Source organism: Tachysurus vachellii, chromosome 21, assembly GCF_030014155.1.
Source record: "Tachysurus vachellii isolate PV-2020 chromosome 21, HZAU_Pvac_v1, whole genome shotgun sequence".
In the NCBI taxonomy this organism is placed as follows: domain Eukaryota; kingdom Metazoa; phylum Chordata; class Actinopteri; order Siluriformes; family Bagridae; genus Tachysurus; species Tachysurus vachellii.
In genome coordinates this window covers 9,810,398-9,822,969 of record NC_083480.1, presented here as the reverse complement: position 1 = coordinate 9,822,969, position 12,572 = coordinate 9,810,398, and the positions used below count along the sequence as shown (strand labels likewise).

General features: G+C 37.8%; 1 protein-coding gene across 6 annotated transcripts; it reads right to left on the bottom strand.

Moving 5' to 3' along the window:
* Positions 1-486: 486 nt before the first annotated feature.
* Positions 487-11,612, bottom strand: anln (anillin, actin binding protein). Of its 6 annotated transcripts, none has more exons than XM_060897447.1 (25): positions 11,476-11,612; positions 9,010-9,160; positions 8,217-8,618; positions 7,619-7,953; positions 7,170-7,524; positions 6,821-7,020; positions 6,635-6,739; positions 6,432-6,528; positions 6,164-6,256; positions 5,843-6,063; positions 5,422-5,573; positions 5,191-5,332; positions 4,964-5,099; positions 4,700-4,888; positions 4,347-4,473; positions 4,213-4,261; positions 4,065-4,118; positions 3,936-3,968; positions 3,374-3,395; positions 3,173-3,285; positions 2,910-2,963; positions 2,560-2,646; positions 2,345-2,452; positions 2,084-2,256; positions 487-1,918 (listed from the first exon to the last, which is right to left on the bottom strand). In XM_060897447.1, exons 1-25 carry the CDS (start codon positions 11,491-11,493, stop codon positions 1,804-1,806), a joined length of 3,531 nt encoding a protein of 1,176 aa, XP_060753430.1. In that variant the 5' UTR covers positions 11,494-11,612; the 3' UTR covers positions 487-1,803. The 6 variants fall into 6 exon arrangements, with proteins under 6 accessions (XP_060753430.1, XP_060753432.1, XP_060753431.1 ...); XM_060897449.1 differs by having other exon boundaries at positions 3,173-3,282; positions 11,476-11,508; XM_060897448.1 differs by having other exon boundaries at positions 5,422-5,570; positions 11,476-11,508.
* Positions 11,613-12,572: the final 960 nt, after the last annotated feature.

Here is a 12,572-nt window from a genome sequence, read left to right as displayed (position 1 = left end):
GAATATTTGCATTCATCAGAGCAGGCCTCTACCAATGGCTCAAAGGTAACTAAGAACAAAGCTGCTACCACCATTCTTCACTGTAGAGTTGATGTTTTCCAGAGTTATAAGCAAACTTGGGTTTCTATAGTGCTTTGTGCCAAGATCCTTCATCCACATGTTTGCTGAGTGTACAACCTTTGATAAAGCTCAGCTTTGTGGACTGACCAGGCTGTCATTGTCTTGTGAAGAAGTTCTCCCATCCAAGTTGTGAAGACATTTGGTTTCTTACAACTATTTGTCCATTAGGCGGCAGTTGTTTTGGCATACAGTTCCATAACTCAATTTTTTCAGACTGTTCAATATATTTAAACAAACCCTAATTTATACTTTTCTAGAAAATTGTAGAACAGGTAGTTATAGCTTTCTCTCTCTCTCCACTGTGCTTTTTTTATTAAAATAATGAAAATACATTCTGTATAAATAAAGTGATACCCATACACAAGACTGGTTAAAGCTGCTGGCTTTTATTGGCATGTCAGCACTGCATATTACTTTACACTACATATGGAGTGTTAAAACAGGGCAGGAAACCAAGAAGCACACACAACTGCTATAATAAACCTTTCCACGTGTCACAGCAAATCACAACATTGTATTAAGGCTCTTAACCAGCCATTTATGTGCATTTAAGCCAAACAGAGAAACGTGCTAGTATAAAGTAAAAAAAAAAAGAAAAAAAAAAAAGCCATCGTCTGCTTTGTGTCAATAACAAACTCTATACTTAAGTGAAACTGGTATGTTTTAGATCTTTTAGCTGAAATGATCTACTCCATGATAAAACAGTTAAAGCAGCTACTGACATTAAAGTGTATACTTTAGTAGTAGTTTCAACAGCACAGAATACAGTCTTGGCACTCTATATCATAAAGCATCGTAAAGTTAACTAAGAACACAAATAAAAGCTCAAAAAATGTGGAAGGCGGGGGAAAAAAAAAGTTCCACCGTCTATCATCCTTGTTAACCAGCCAAATTCGACTGTCCATACATGAAATGTTTATAAAGTACTTTGACATTGTTCAACCCACAAAGAAAACATATACAACTATAATAAAATCTCCCTGAATAAAAGCAAATCAAGCAAAATCCTGAATAATAAAAATGATGTGCTCTCAATATTTACAAGTATACTAAGGTAATAAAATACCACAAAACTGAAAATCTATCGAAGATGTAGGCACGAAGCCTGAAACTGTATTCATAAAATCAAGAGCTATAGTTTTCAAAATGTTGCATACATCAAATATTCGTGTTAATTTTACATAAATACACTACTGTGTTTTATGATTTATATGGAAGACTGCTTAAAATAAGATAATGCAAAAGCTTGTGTGTGGTTTAAACTGTGTACACAGTATTTCCCTATAACTGAAGCTGGTACAAATTCCATGTTTTAGTACAGTACATACACTGATAGTTAGGCAAAGTCGGGTTTAAATATAAAGTGTAAAGCAGAAATTTTACGTTATATGTAGTCTAGAGCCAATTAACCTAAATTTTCCGGTATAACACATGGTATTCTTTTTGATATTATAAACAGTCACTAGTTATTACAAATAATGTGCAGTGTATTATTCTGTTAAATATTGAGCATTTCTTTATTCAAATTTAATCTTCCATGTCCATGACGTCGGTCAAATGTACAATTGCTTAACTATATACGCCACTGTAAACGTTTTGTAACTGATATTGTATTGCACTTCTCAGCAAAAGGTTTGATATTGTGTGTAGAATTAGGACCTATGATCTTTGTCTCGGTGAGGTTCACACTGGTCTGTAACATGAGTCTGGCTGCCACATGCGCAGATCTACTAGGATTTGATTGAGCTTCCGCATCCACAGATTTCTCTCATCTTTAGTGTCAGCACTAAGCCAATTCCTGTATGTTAAAAGAGGAATACATAGATTACTGATACATTCCAGAACTGATATTCCTTTACGTATACTACTAGGTTTGCATACCATTAGCGCTTCTTCACATAGTAGTGATAGTTGAAATATTACTGGTTATAGATCACTGTTCATGTACTGGGGAGAGTCTTACTTTGTGACACACATGGTGTTCTTGCACTGGCTGACCAGAGTTTCTTTGTCATCATCCCGTTGTGGTCTCACTGTAATCAGTTCAAAGGTGTTGGGCCGGGCACAGAACTCACGGTTAGCAGGCTCCACTTTCTGACTTACACAGCTTGCCAAGTTGATACGACCAATAGGATTCTACAAAACAGTTCACATATTTAATAAGTTATCTTTCTGATTTATCAAACATATAGCATTGATGGAATCACAATTTAATCATGCCTACCTTGCGTTTTTCATCATCAGGATAAGTCCAGTAGGAGATGCAATACCCAGAGAGGACACACCATCTCCTATGCCAGGCTCCAAAACCACTGACATCCTCAAACATGGTCTATAAATTTAGACAGATATGTCAATGCAAATTCTGTGTAAAAGCAATTGTTTGTATTATGATGAACTGCTCTTTGGTGATATTTATGCAAGGGATACAGAACTGACCAAAAAGCCCCTTTCCTGCACATGAGAGTCAACCTCACACTGAATTCTGAGGTAGATATGGCCTTCCAAGGGACAGAGAAAGGGCACCTAGATAATTCAGGGTGAAAAGAGGAGAAAATTTGTTTCTCAGTTAAGCATGTGGCATTAGAAAAAAAGATATACAGTATTTATGAAAAAGAGAGAATAGTCTGTACAAAATATTCACTGAGAGGGTAAAGAATTGAAAGCACACACAAGTGACTTGGGTTAGAAACACAGTGTAAAACAGGTGCAAAGCAAAATATGATTAAGACAAAGCAGCCAACAAAGCCAACCCGTGTGTTTGCTGAACATGGAACGAACATGAACACCTTATTCTGAAACATGTCACTGAGAAGCCTGCTCTCACACACTTCAAATTTGATCTATAAAGAGAAAAATTAGCGCAAATAAACAAGCTGATCTCTACAAGGAAGCTCCATGCTTGTATTAGGAAGACCTTAAAAACATGCAAATTAAGTGCTTACAAAGAACCATTTTGTGTCCTGAAAAATCCCATGAAGAAAAAAAGAGCTCAAGTTTTCGCATGCCAAAACCATCTCTATATTATACAAAAGCATTCCACAAAGTGTACCTTTTCCAGGGGAAATTTGTTTTTTCCAATAGCAGCCAAGGTTAACTTGTGTGATCCAACAAGAGCAAAGTTACTGGAGCGCACTGCATTCGGGCCCCCAGGGCTGGCCACTACTACAAACACAAACATGGTGTTATCCAAATTATAACAGATCAACAGTAAAACTATGGCAATTAAAGCTAGCTTTTATTTAATACTCACCAGGTGTTTGGAGATTGCTTTTCTGTTATATAACAGAAGAAAACAAACAAACAAAAAAAGTCATAATCATCACATAACTAAACACCCAAAGCATGTAGTGAATATGAATAGCAAGGTAAATGTTCTGATTATTTACACATTTAAAATAAATAAATAAATGATTCCAGCACCATCAACTAAATTTTTTTTAAACCCTTACAGTCCAATAGGTTTGTTTGACATTAAATAAACATTAAGATTTAAAATATTGTCTGTCTGGCTGAAGTGGTAGCAGACTGCAAGTGAATCAATCACATTTACTTTTCATATTTGAAACTCAACACTGTCAATGCAACCTGAATTTGTAGCTTCAGAACTCCTTAGTAAGTGCAATTTGTCTCAGCACATTTGTATAAATGTTTAAGGATGATCTCCTTCTTAGGAACATTCAGTTCCTTTTAATAGAACTCACTGTTCTTTAGTGCCGCTTAGTGGTGAGAAAATGTCTGTGAGACTATGTCCCCAGAATATCACGCATTTCCTGTCACTGCATAAACAGTTAACAAACCAAGAGCTTACTTACAGTGATTGCAAGGAATCTCTTGGGAGTGATTGCCTAACAGAAGAAGACAAATTCTTTAAAATGTGTGCCCTGTTATACTACAAAATGTCTGAATAGTAACAAACAAAACTGCATAACAAAGACTTATACCTTGGACTTAGCTTGCTTCTTTCTTTTATCAACAAACGGCTCACGTTTCAGAACCTGAGAAAACAGAACATTTAGCACTGAGTAATGTAATGTGTTTAACACAAAAAATATGCATGTTTAATACAGAGAGAGAGAGAAAAATACTTACAAGATAGTAAACCTCAATATCAATCTCAAAGTCACTGGACACATCAGGTCTGAAATTTAAAAAGAAGTACATGAAAATGAACGTAATAACAAATGGCAGTAATGTCCACACTGGTAACAGCAATTTAGACTCACAGAGTGAACTTGGTGGAAAAGGTCAAGGCGTCCCCACTCAGTGCACTGTTGGTGCTGGCCAGAGGAGTAGCAACTGTATTTTCAGCTCCAGCACGGATCATCACGAAGAAGTAATGGCTTCCAGATTCTTTATTTAAAAAGCAAAAAAATATTTTGATTAGTGTGAAATATAGCTTTTGATAAAAATCTCACTATTTTCAAATGTAGCAGTACAAAATAGATATGAATGTAATCAGCTATTTTAATAACAGAGCCAGAGTTATAAAAGTACTGAATATTTACAATATGCTCACAATCAAATCTCTTGCCAAATAACCTTTACAGAACACTTAAAAATAAAACAGAGGATATACCAGGCCTATTAGCGGTAGAACAGACAAAGTCAGCCTTAAGGGGTAATCGTAGCTCTTGCAGTGTGATGGAGCCCTTGGAGGCAGGCACGCCCATGTCTTCTTGGGCTTTGGAAGAGCTTTTCTTCTGAACTGCTGGTCCCTCGGCCTTTAGCCGATCCAGTTCAGCTTTCAGAGCCACCCTCCTCTCAGCTGGAAAAAGAACAGTCCATTAATTCTAATACAAAAGGCATTGATCTAGATATCGGTCTGTCACTCATCACTCACTGGCTATAAGCAGCAGCCGCTCAGCTTCAGCCTCCACCTGAGAGCCCTTTCCATGCTCCTCGTCTGTGCAGCAGTTCAATGCCTGACTGGCTTGATGGATCACTGTCTGCTGCATGTTCATCTCATTAGTCAAACCCTGAAAGAACAAATGAGACCGTTCCCCTTAGAACTAACCGATTACACAAGTACATATTTTTCCAAACTAAATAATAGTTCCTTTGACACACCTGCATCTTTTGTTTAATGCTAATGTGACTGGCATTACAGGGTTCTTCCAATCTTTGAGACACATCTTCTTTCCTCACGATCACCTGTTTCACCTGAGGTCTCTCAGTCTCCTTCATTCTGATTGATCTGTATGCATCAACGCTAAAACACAGGAAGAACTCCTTAAATACCAATACGAGTTTTAGTAATGATATTTAGCTTCGTGTGTAATCATTACACTGTAGGATTACCTGTAGGGTAGTTTGTGCTCTTCTTCCAGAGCTTCAATGCTGTCAGAAGAGCCAGCACGAAGCATTCGTGTCCTCTGGAATTTTGTGGGTCTGGAAACATGCTCAGGTGTCCCATTTTTCTCAATAAATGAGCTGGCTGGGGTTGATGTCTGCTAACCACAAAAACAACTTTTGTGGTATGAAAAAAACATTTATAATATTTTGGTAGTGATTATAGTTTGTGGTCCACCAGGCTTGTGAATTGGGGTGACAGACACTAGAACCAATCTGGCTCAGAAAGAGTGGCAATTTACGGAGCTCATTTACACATACCTAACTAAACTAATCAGGCTTATTTCTTCTTGCTGATTTTAGTTTTTTAGAGGGAAATATAATCTGATTAAAGATCTGTTCCAAAGTTCAACACTTATGCTAGACTCACCATGACTTTCCTCTCAGGGCTCTTGACAACAGCAGCCACAGTCTCTGTCAGTGGGGTGAGGAGAGACATGGAGGAAATGTTTAGAGCATCTTCCTCCTCATCCTCTTCAGCATCATGCTCATCATTCTCTTCCAAAACATCTTCAAAAAGGTGGTTAATGACGTCAGAGTTAATGGAGCTATCTACATTCATCTCAATCTGACGCATCTCCTCCTCTGTTTCTATAAAAGTCAAGAGGAACAGTTAAAGGATGTTCACAAACACATAATTCTGATTTAAGCAAACATTAAAAGCAGTCCATGTGGCTTGTTATCTTCTTGCCTTTTTCCTTTTGCTTATCCATTTCTTCTTTTTCTAGTGAAACCTCCACCTTCTTTAATGGGCTTGACAGGCCAGGCTTTATATTTGATGTTACTGATAAAGCAAAGTAACCAGTTAGAAGAGAACTCTAGCTGAAGTCAGTCATCAAGTCATTGTGCTTAAGGATACTTTTGTACTAATGAAAAAAATCAAAATGTGAATGGAAACAACCATACTGGTCAACCAATATTGCTGGGCTGCATTACAGTATATTATTTGGCCAGTTTACCATTTTCACAGAGATTTTTCCCGAGAGTATCCAGGACTGTTGCCGACGGCTCAGCGTTAAGTACTGGATCAGACATTTTAGTTGTGTCTTTTTCCTCCTGAGAATGCAATCATACCTGTGTATCATTTCCTTTGCAATGGAGTAATAAATGACATTTATTTAAGCTTACTTAGACATAAGTTCAATATAAAAACATTGGCAACCTTTGATTTTGAGTTATTTGTGTCCTTTGTGAGATCCTCTCTGCTTTTTGACACATTGCTGTTCTGAAATCGACTCCGAACCTGTGCCAATTCTACCTCACGTTCCTAAGAACAACAGTAAATTATTTTCAGATAAAAATGTAACAGCCAATTCACACAATATGAAAGTAAAAAATTAAGACTCACCATTTTCTGCTTCTGAGTGAGAAGGGAAGTACTGGAAGCTCCCTGTGTTACGGCAAGCCTCTCCTGAAACAATCTCGATTTGTGAGTGGATGGTGGTGTAGCAATAGGTGTACGAGCCACACCAACACCGTTAAGAGGAGAACCCTGATTACGTTCCTGACACCTTTCCCCAAAGCGCTCCAAAAAAGACTTGACACCCCCTAGAAAGAATGCAATAATTTGGACCCCAAAAAAGATAAAATATAATACAAACTATGTGAAATCATACAAAATTGCAGTTTAGTAGAGAAACAATAGAACTTGATGGTTTAAAATCAATTAAAATTAAAACATTTTATGAGTTACTCACCTGCAGGCCCAACTGGGCCACTTTTCTGTAGGGGTGTTGTATCCTTAGTTAGCCTCCCACCAGCCTGAGAGAGCACTACACTGGAGGAAGAGCTGGTGGGAACATTTGTTTTTGCAGGACTTGCATTAACCACTCTTCCTGGTCCTAGTTCTTTGCATGGGGCCTTCAGAGGGCTTTGGGAAGAGGACAGGACTCTTCCAGATACCAGTGGTGTGGAGTGAGGACTAGAGATGCTCTTGGCAGGGCTGGATGCTGGGGAGAGGTGTCCTTTAGCCAATTTTGCCTCAGGCACCTCAGTCTTCTGTGGACTTGGAGGGATCACTCTGGATGACTTGACTGGGGAATAAACTGGCAGCTAGAACAAACAAACATGAAGTGTGATTAACAGCTGGGCAAAAAACAAAGAAACAAAAACACTTCTTAATGATAATATGATTTGTGTCCCCCACCTGCTGAGTGCTGTGGACAGGCTTGCTGGCAACTGGCTGGACAGTCTTAGCTTGCTGTGCAACAGAAATAGGCTTGACACTAGTGCTCATTCCTACATGTGCTGTAGGAGGAACACAGGCGGTGCCAGTCTGTCCTTGTGCATTGTCTCTGTAAGTGGGCGGATGCCCACGGTCATCTTCCCAGGAACTGATTGTCGCAGCGAGGTCTGCCAGTCTGCCCTTCTTGCCTAATGGCTTCTCAGATGTGATGGCTGGAGCTGGATTAGTAGCAATCTCCATCCTCTGAGATTTAACAGGGGACAGAGCTGCACTGTTGAGAGCTGGTTCAATGTTACCTGTAAATACATTTCAATATGTATGAACATTTTGTAAACATGAAGAAATAATGTTATTTACTATGATCAGAGTGTTAACACAGTGAACCCATTTCATTAAGAATAAAGTTGCACTGACCTTTTAATTAATTTATAAGACACAAGGATGTATACAAAAATAATCATATTTTAAGGTGATAAGTAACCACAACCAAACTTAACAGGTTAATTTAATAACTAAACACGGTAGACAGTCATCCAAGACCTAACTGACTCAGACCTACCCTCCGAATCCCAGTAGTGCCTCTGTTCTGCCAGTCTCTGCAGACGAGATTTCATGTTACTGGCAGCAATGCCTTTGAGAACTTCTCTGCTTTCCTCTGTCATAGAGTGCTTCATCTCATCTGTGCATCCTGTTATGGTCTGTGAAGGACAAGCCTCACTTTTCTCAGTGTCTGAAAGAGTATGTGCAAGCCCTTTGCCTGAGTCTGTGCTAGATTTCACAGCTAGTCTTTCCACTGTAGCTGAGTGAATACTGCTTGGTGCTATAGGGGGATTCTTGTCTGTTGTGGGCTCTGAAGCGGTGACCTGAAAAGTAAGAGGTTCCTTGTTCTCTTCCCCCTTACAAAGAGCATTCTCCTCTGAGCAGCGGCGCTTAGAAGGAGAGGGTTTGGAGGAGGGCAGTTCTGCAAAACAAAAACATATTTTATTTAGACAACTTTAAAAATCTGAAAAAATAGCACCACCAACAGCATGGGCATTCTCTGAATTATACAACAAACCTTTTAACATCAGCCAAAATGAAAGCTACGAGAATGGCCCTTCAAATAAAACGCCATAACCAGGATTAAGGCTGCAATAATGAATTCTATTTTAATCATAGCCTTTTCCATTAAGAATGAAATAATGGTGTGCTTATCCCATGGAATGGATAGACAGAGTTGTAAAGAGTCTATGGCATTAAAGGCTCTCCATTCATGTATTTTGACCTACGACAACGGATGTTTCTGTTCATTTAAAATGAATTATGCAATTATTGTGCAGCTTTATTGTGCAAACTTTAAAACTCATTTGCACCTTTTTCAGCTGGTGGCTGACTGATGACACTGTTCGTCTCTGTAAGCGGCTCTCTGGATCTCTTGGTCATTTGTCGATTGGCTGCCGTGGGCCTCTCCGCCATCTTCTTCTGAAGATTCTCCCTGCGAGCTCGGGTGCGCTCTAACAGTTTCTGAGTAAACAGTAAAAACAAAGTGAATAGGGAATCTCTGCAAGAGACATGTTTACAGAAGATTCTAAAAACATGCACAAAATGACAAATATATATAAATTATAGTTAAAAAAAATCGTTTAACAATAAATGATAATTTATAACAATAAATAATACAATAGAAAAATATTTTATTGCAATACATTTTTTTAACTGCAAAAATGTGATCTGCATACAGACCCTTAAAAAATTGCCTTAATAAAGAAAGGAATTGGTATGTTAATATACATTTTAATAGCAAATTCTAACCCCCCCCTCTCAATCAAATATCTCAGCTGATAAAGTGAACAAATTTCAACTAATCTGTCAGCCTAGTTGATCACAATCTCATATTTTAGAATGCTAACAACTGTAGCACTGTCCTGTATCAAATGAGTTTAAAATTAATTTAAAATGAGTTTCAGTTCCTGTCTCACACCTGCTTTGTGCCTCGAACTTCACAAGTGATACAAACAGAAAGTTTTATATTCTCCAATGCATACTTTATTTTACTTGCTATTAAATTCAGGAATACAGATCACCAGTATGAAGTAATCCGTTATTCTCTATAAACAATCACGTAATGAAGTGCTGTCCTTACAGCATTATGAAGCACATTTTAAAAGACTCATCTGTAAGGATATTCTTTAAATCTGTAACACAGCGTGTAATCCTGGGACCCCTAACAGGTGATGTGACACAGCCATGGGTGCGAAATTATATTTATTTTGTTGCGGTGTGAAAAAGCACCCACCCTAATCAGTGTTATAGAGGTCTTATAGGTATCATGTAAATGTGTTTGATTATACTTAATCCTTATTACCTCAACAACAAGACTGATGATTAATGAACATTTGAATGAAATGACAATTTAATATAAATGTAGTCTTGGGGGGGAAAAAAATAAATAAAATAAAAAATAAATAATAATAATTTAATAAAAAAAGTAGTAGTTTCAGAATGAATATTCAATGGCTCCAATACAATTATTACTGTAAATAATTCAACTCAAATTTATTTGTAAAGCGTTATTAGATATATTTAAATGTGTATGTATTTATCCTCAGTGAGCAAGTCTGAGGTGACTCAGGCAACCTTGGCAAGGAAAAACTCCCTTAGATGGAAGAAACCTTGAGAGGAACCAGACACAAAGGGGAACCTCATCCTCATCTGGGTGACACTGGAGGGTGTGATTATAAATATACAGTCTGACAAATGTTGTATTGATATAAAAGAAAACATGGAGTTGGCATCTCCTCTTTAGTATCGCAGAGCCTAATTGGAGCTGGTAGATCTCTAGATGCCTCAGGATTCTCACGGCCTCATCTCAGTGGAGGTCCAATGACCATGGAGATTTAATAGTAAAGTATTTTACATTTCCAGCATTTGGCAGATGCCTTTATCCAGAGCAACTTACATTATCTCAATTTTTACACCCCTGAGCAATTGAGTGTTAAGGGCCTTGCTCAGGGGCCCAACAGTGTCAACCTTCCGATTGGTAGCCCAACACTTTAACCAATAGGCTACCAGGATACCATTACAATAAGTAATCTGTATTGATGGGAGTCCTGGAGATTATTTTAAGAAACAAATGCCATATTTTTCCTTTGACTGGCATGAAAGGTCTCTTAGCAAGCATACATATATATATAAATAAATAAAACATATGCATGTATAAAACAAACCAAAGACATGACAAAGAACTCAGTATAACGAGACACATCCCCAAACTCGTGCAGCCTCCCATTAACGAGTGGAAAATCCAGTTAGTGCCTGTCAGTCCAAAAAAATGCTGTCACGTGACACTAATAACTCATTTCATTGGTGGGGAGAAAAGACATGACCAAAAATCATACTTTCCTCACTGTTAGCTAGTTTTGAGTGTTCTTTTTATTCCCCCCAGATTTTTTCCCACCCAAAAATATTTTTAGATTCCAAAGCCGTGTAGAGATATAAATAAAAACTGTATAGACTTCAGAACAATCTCTGAATGTCTCTGAGGCAAACAACCAACGCCTTAAACCAACCCAGCACTAACTAAACAAATATACTGGACCTTTGTCTAGGTGAATATTAGCTATATTGCATTCACTAGGACTCTATTCGTCATTTTTTTATCGTGTGATAAAACAACACATTTAATTTAGTGTACAGTTAGAGACATTCGTTAGTACTTTAGCTAATAGCATTAGCAATTAGCATTAGTTTTGGTTTTTTACAGTTGGTCTGAATTGTAAACGTTAGTGTTTAATTTTTTTCCGAATGTAAAACACACAATATTAACAGAAAGTACTTACTTCGGTAAACGGATCCATTCCAGAGTAACTTAAATTCTAAACTCAAACTAAACAACACTGTTAAAACCTTTCTGAGGAGAAATCTTCCTAAACCTTAATCTGCACGCGCACACACGCTGCTGTTGCTGCAACTGCTGCTGTTCAAAATTTGAATTTCAGCGCTGCTCTCGCTGCGCACTCACTAACGGTCACGTACACGTACGTCATCGACCCGCCTGCTCGGCTCGATTTCATTTCAGGCCCTGTCCACTTCCACTACTCCTTTCAGCGTCGGAATGCGTCTCGCGTTTGATGCAAACCTGTCAAATTGTCGATCGAATTTCCAAATAATGTGAAATATTAAATGATTTTAAATGATTTCGTTGTATAAAATCAGCGCTACATGGAAGAGTTCCTGATAAAGGGATTAGGGAAATAAAGGATGCATTTGAGTCGCGCCCCATATCGATATGGCAGCCATATTGCCACATCTCCTGGGTGTTGATGTTTGAAAAGTGTTGTCGCGAATCATAAGTGATTTTTCCAGACTTTTACAAGGTAATTGTTATAGCATTTATTTATTTAGATACCAATGTTGTACTTTAGGGTAGTTTTCCCTTCAACCCCAATCGATTAAGTGGAAAATACGAATCGTGGTGTGTAATGTTTATGTAATGGAGTGCCCTGTCACCTGTGACGGTGCCAATATTTATGATACATTCAGAAGAGGATGAATCGACCTTAACACAAGCTATGCGCCATTCATTGACAAATGGAAATGTGTAATTTTGCTCATTATTTATAATTTTATTCACCAGTTTTCATGTGATGATGTTGGTGCTTTACTATCCCTTCCTTAAAAATGCTCAGTGATTATATAGTAAAGGTACAATCATAGTTACACTTCATTAAATTGAGAAACACTATATCTATATATAAAATGAATAACATGAGTTTAAACCCATCACATATTATTTGACAGTCAGGTTCTGCAATACTGGCGCATCTATGATTATCTGGTGAAGCCTCCTATCTTATTAATAAAAAAAAAAGGCAAGGTAGGAGGCACTTTCATAAGGGATCTCAAAGCCTTTTCCATGCAGAGATTACAGTTATAC

Bases quoted from the DNA above. Each gene is read 5' to 3' on its own strand.
- anln (XM_060897447.1), bottom strand. The intron at 5,333-5,421 runs GTAATCCTACAG...CCTGTGTTTTAG, and splicing joins GAGCACAAACTACCCTACAG to CGTTGATGCATACAGATCAA. The intron at 4,119-4,212 runs GTAAGTATTTTT...CTGTTTTCTCAG, and splicing joins ATATTGAGGTTTACTATCTT to GTTCTGAAACGTGAGCCGTT.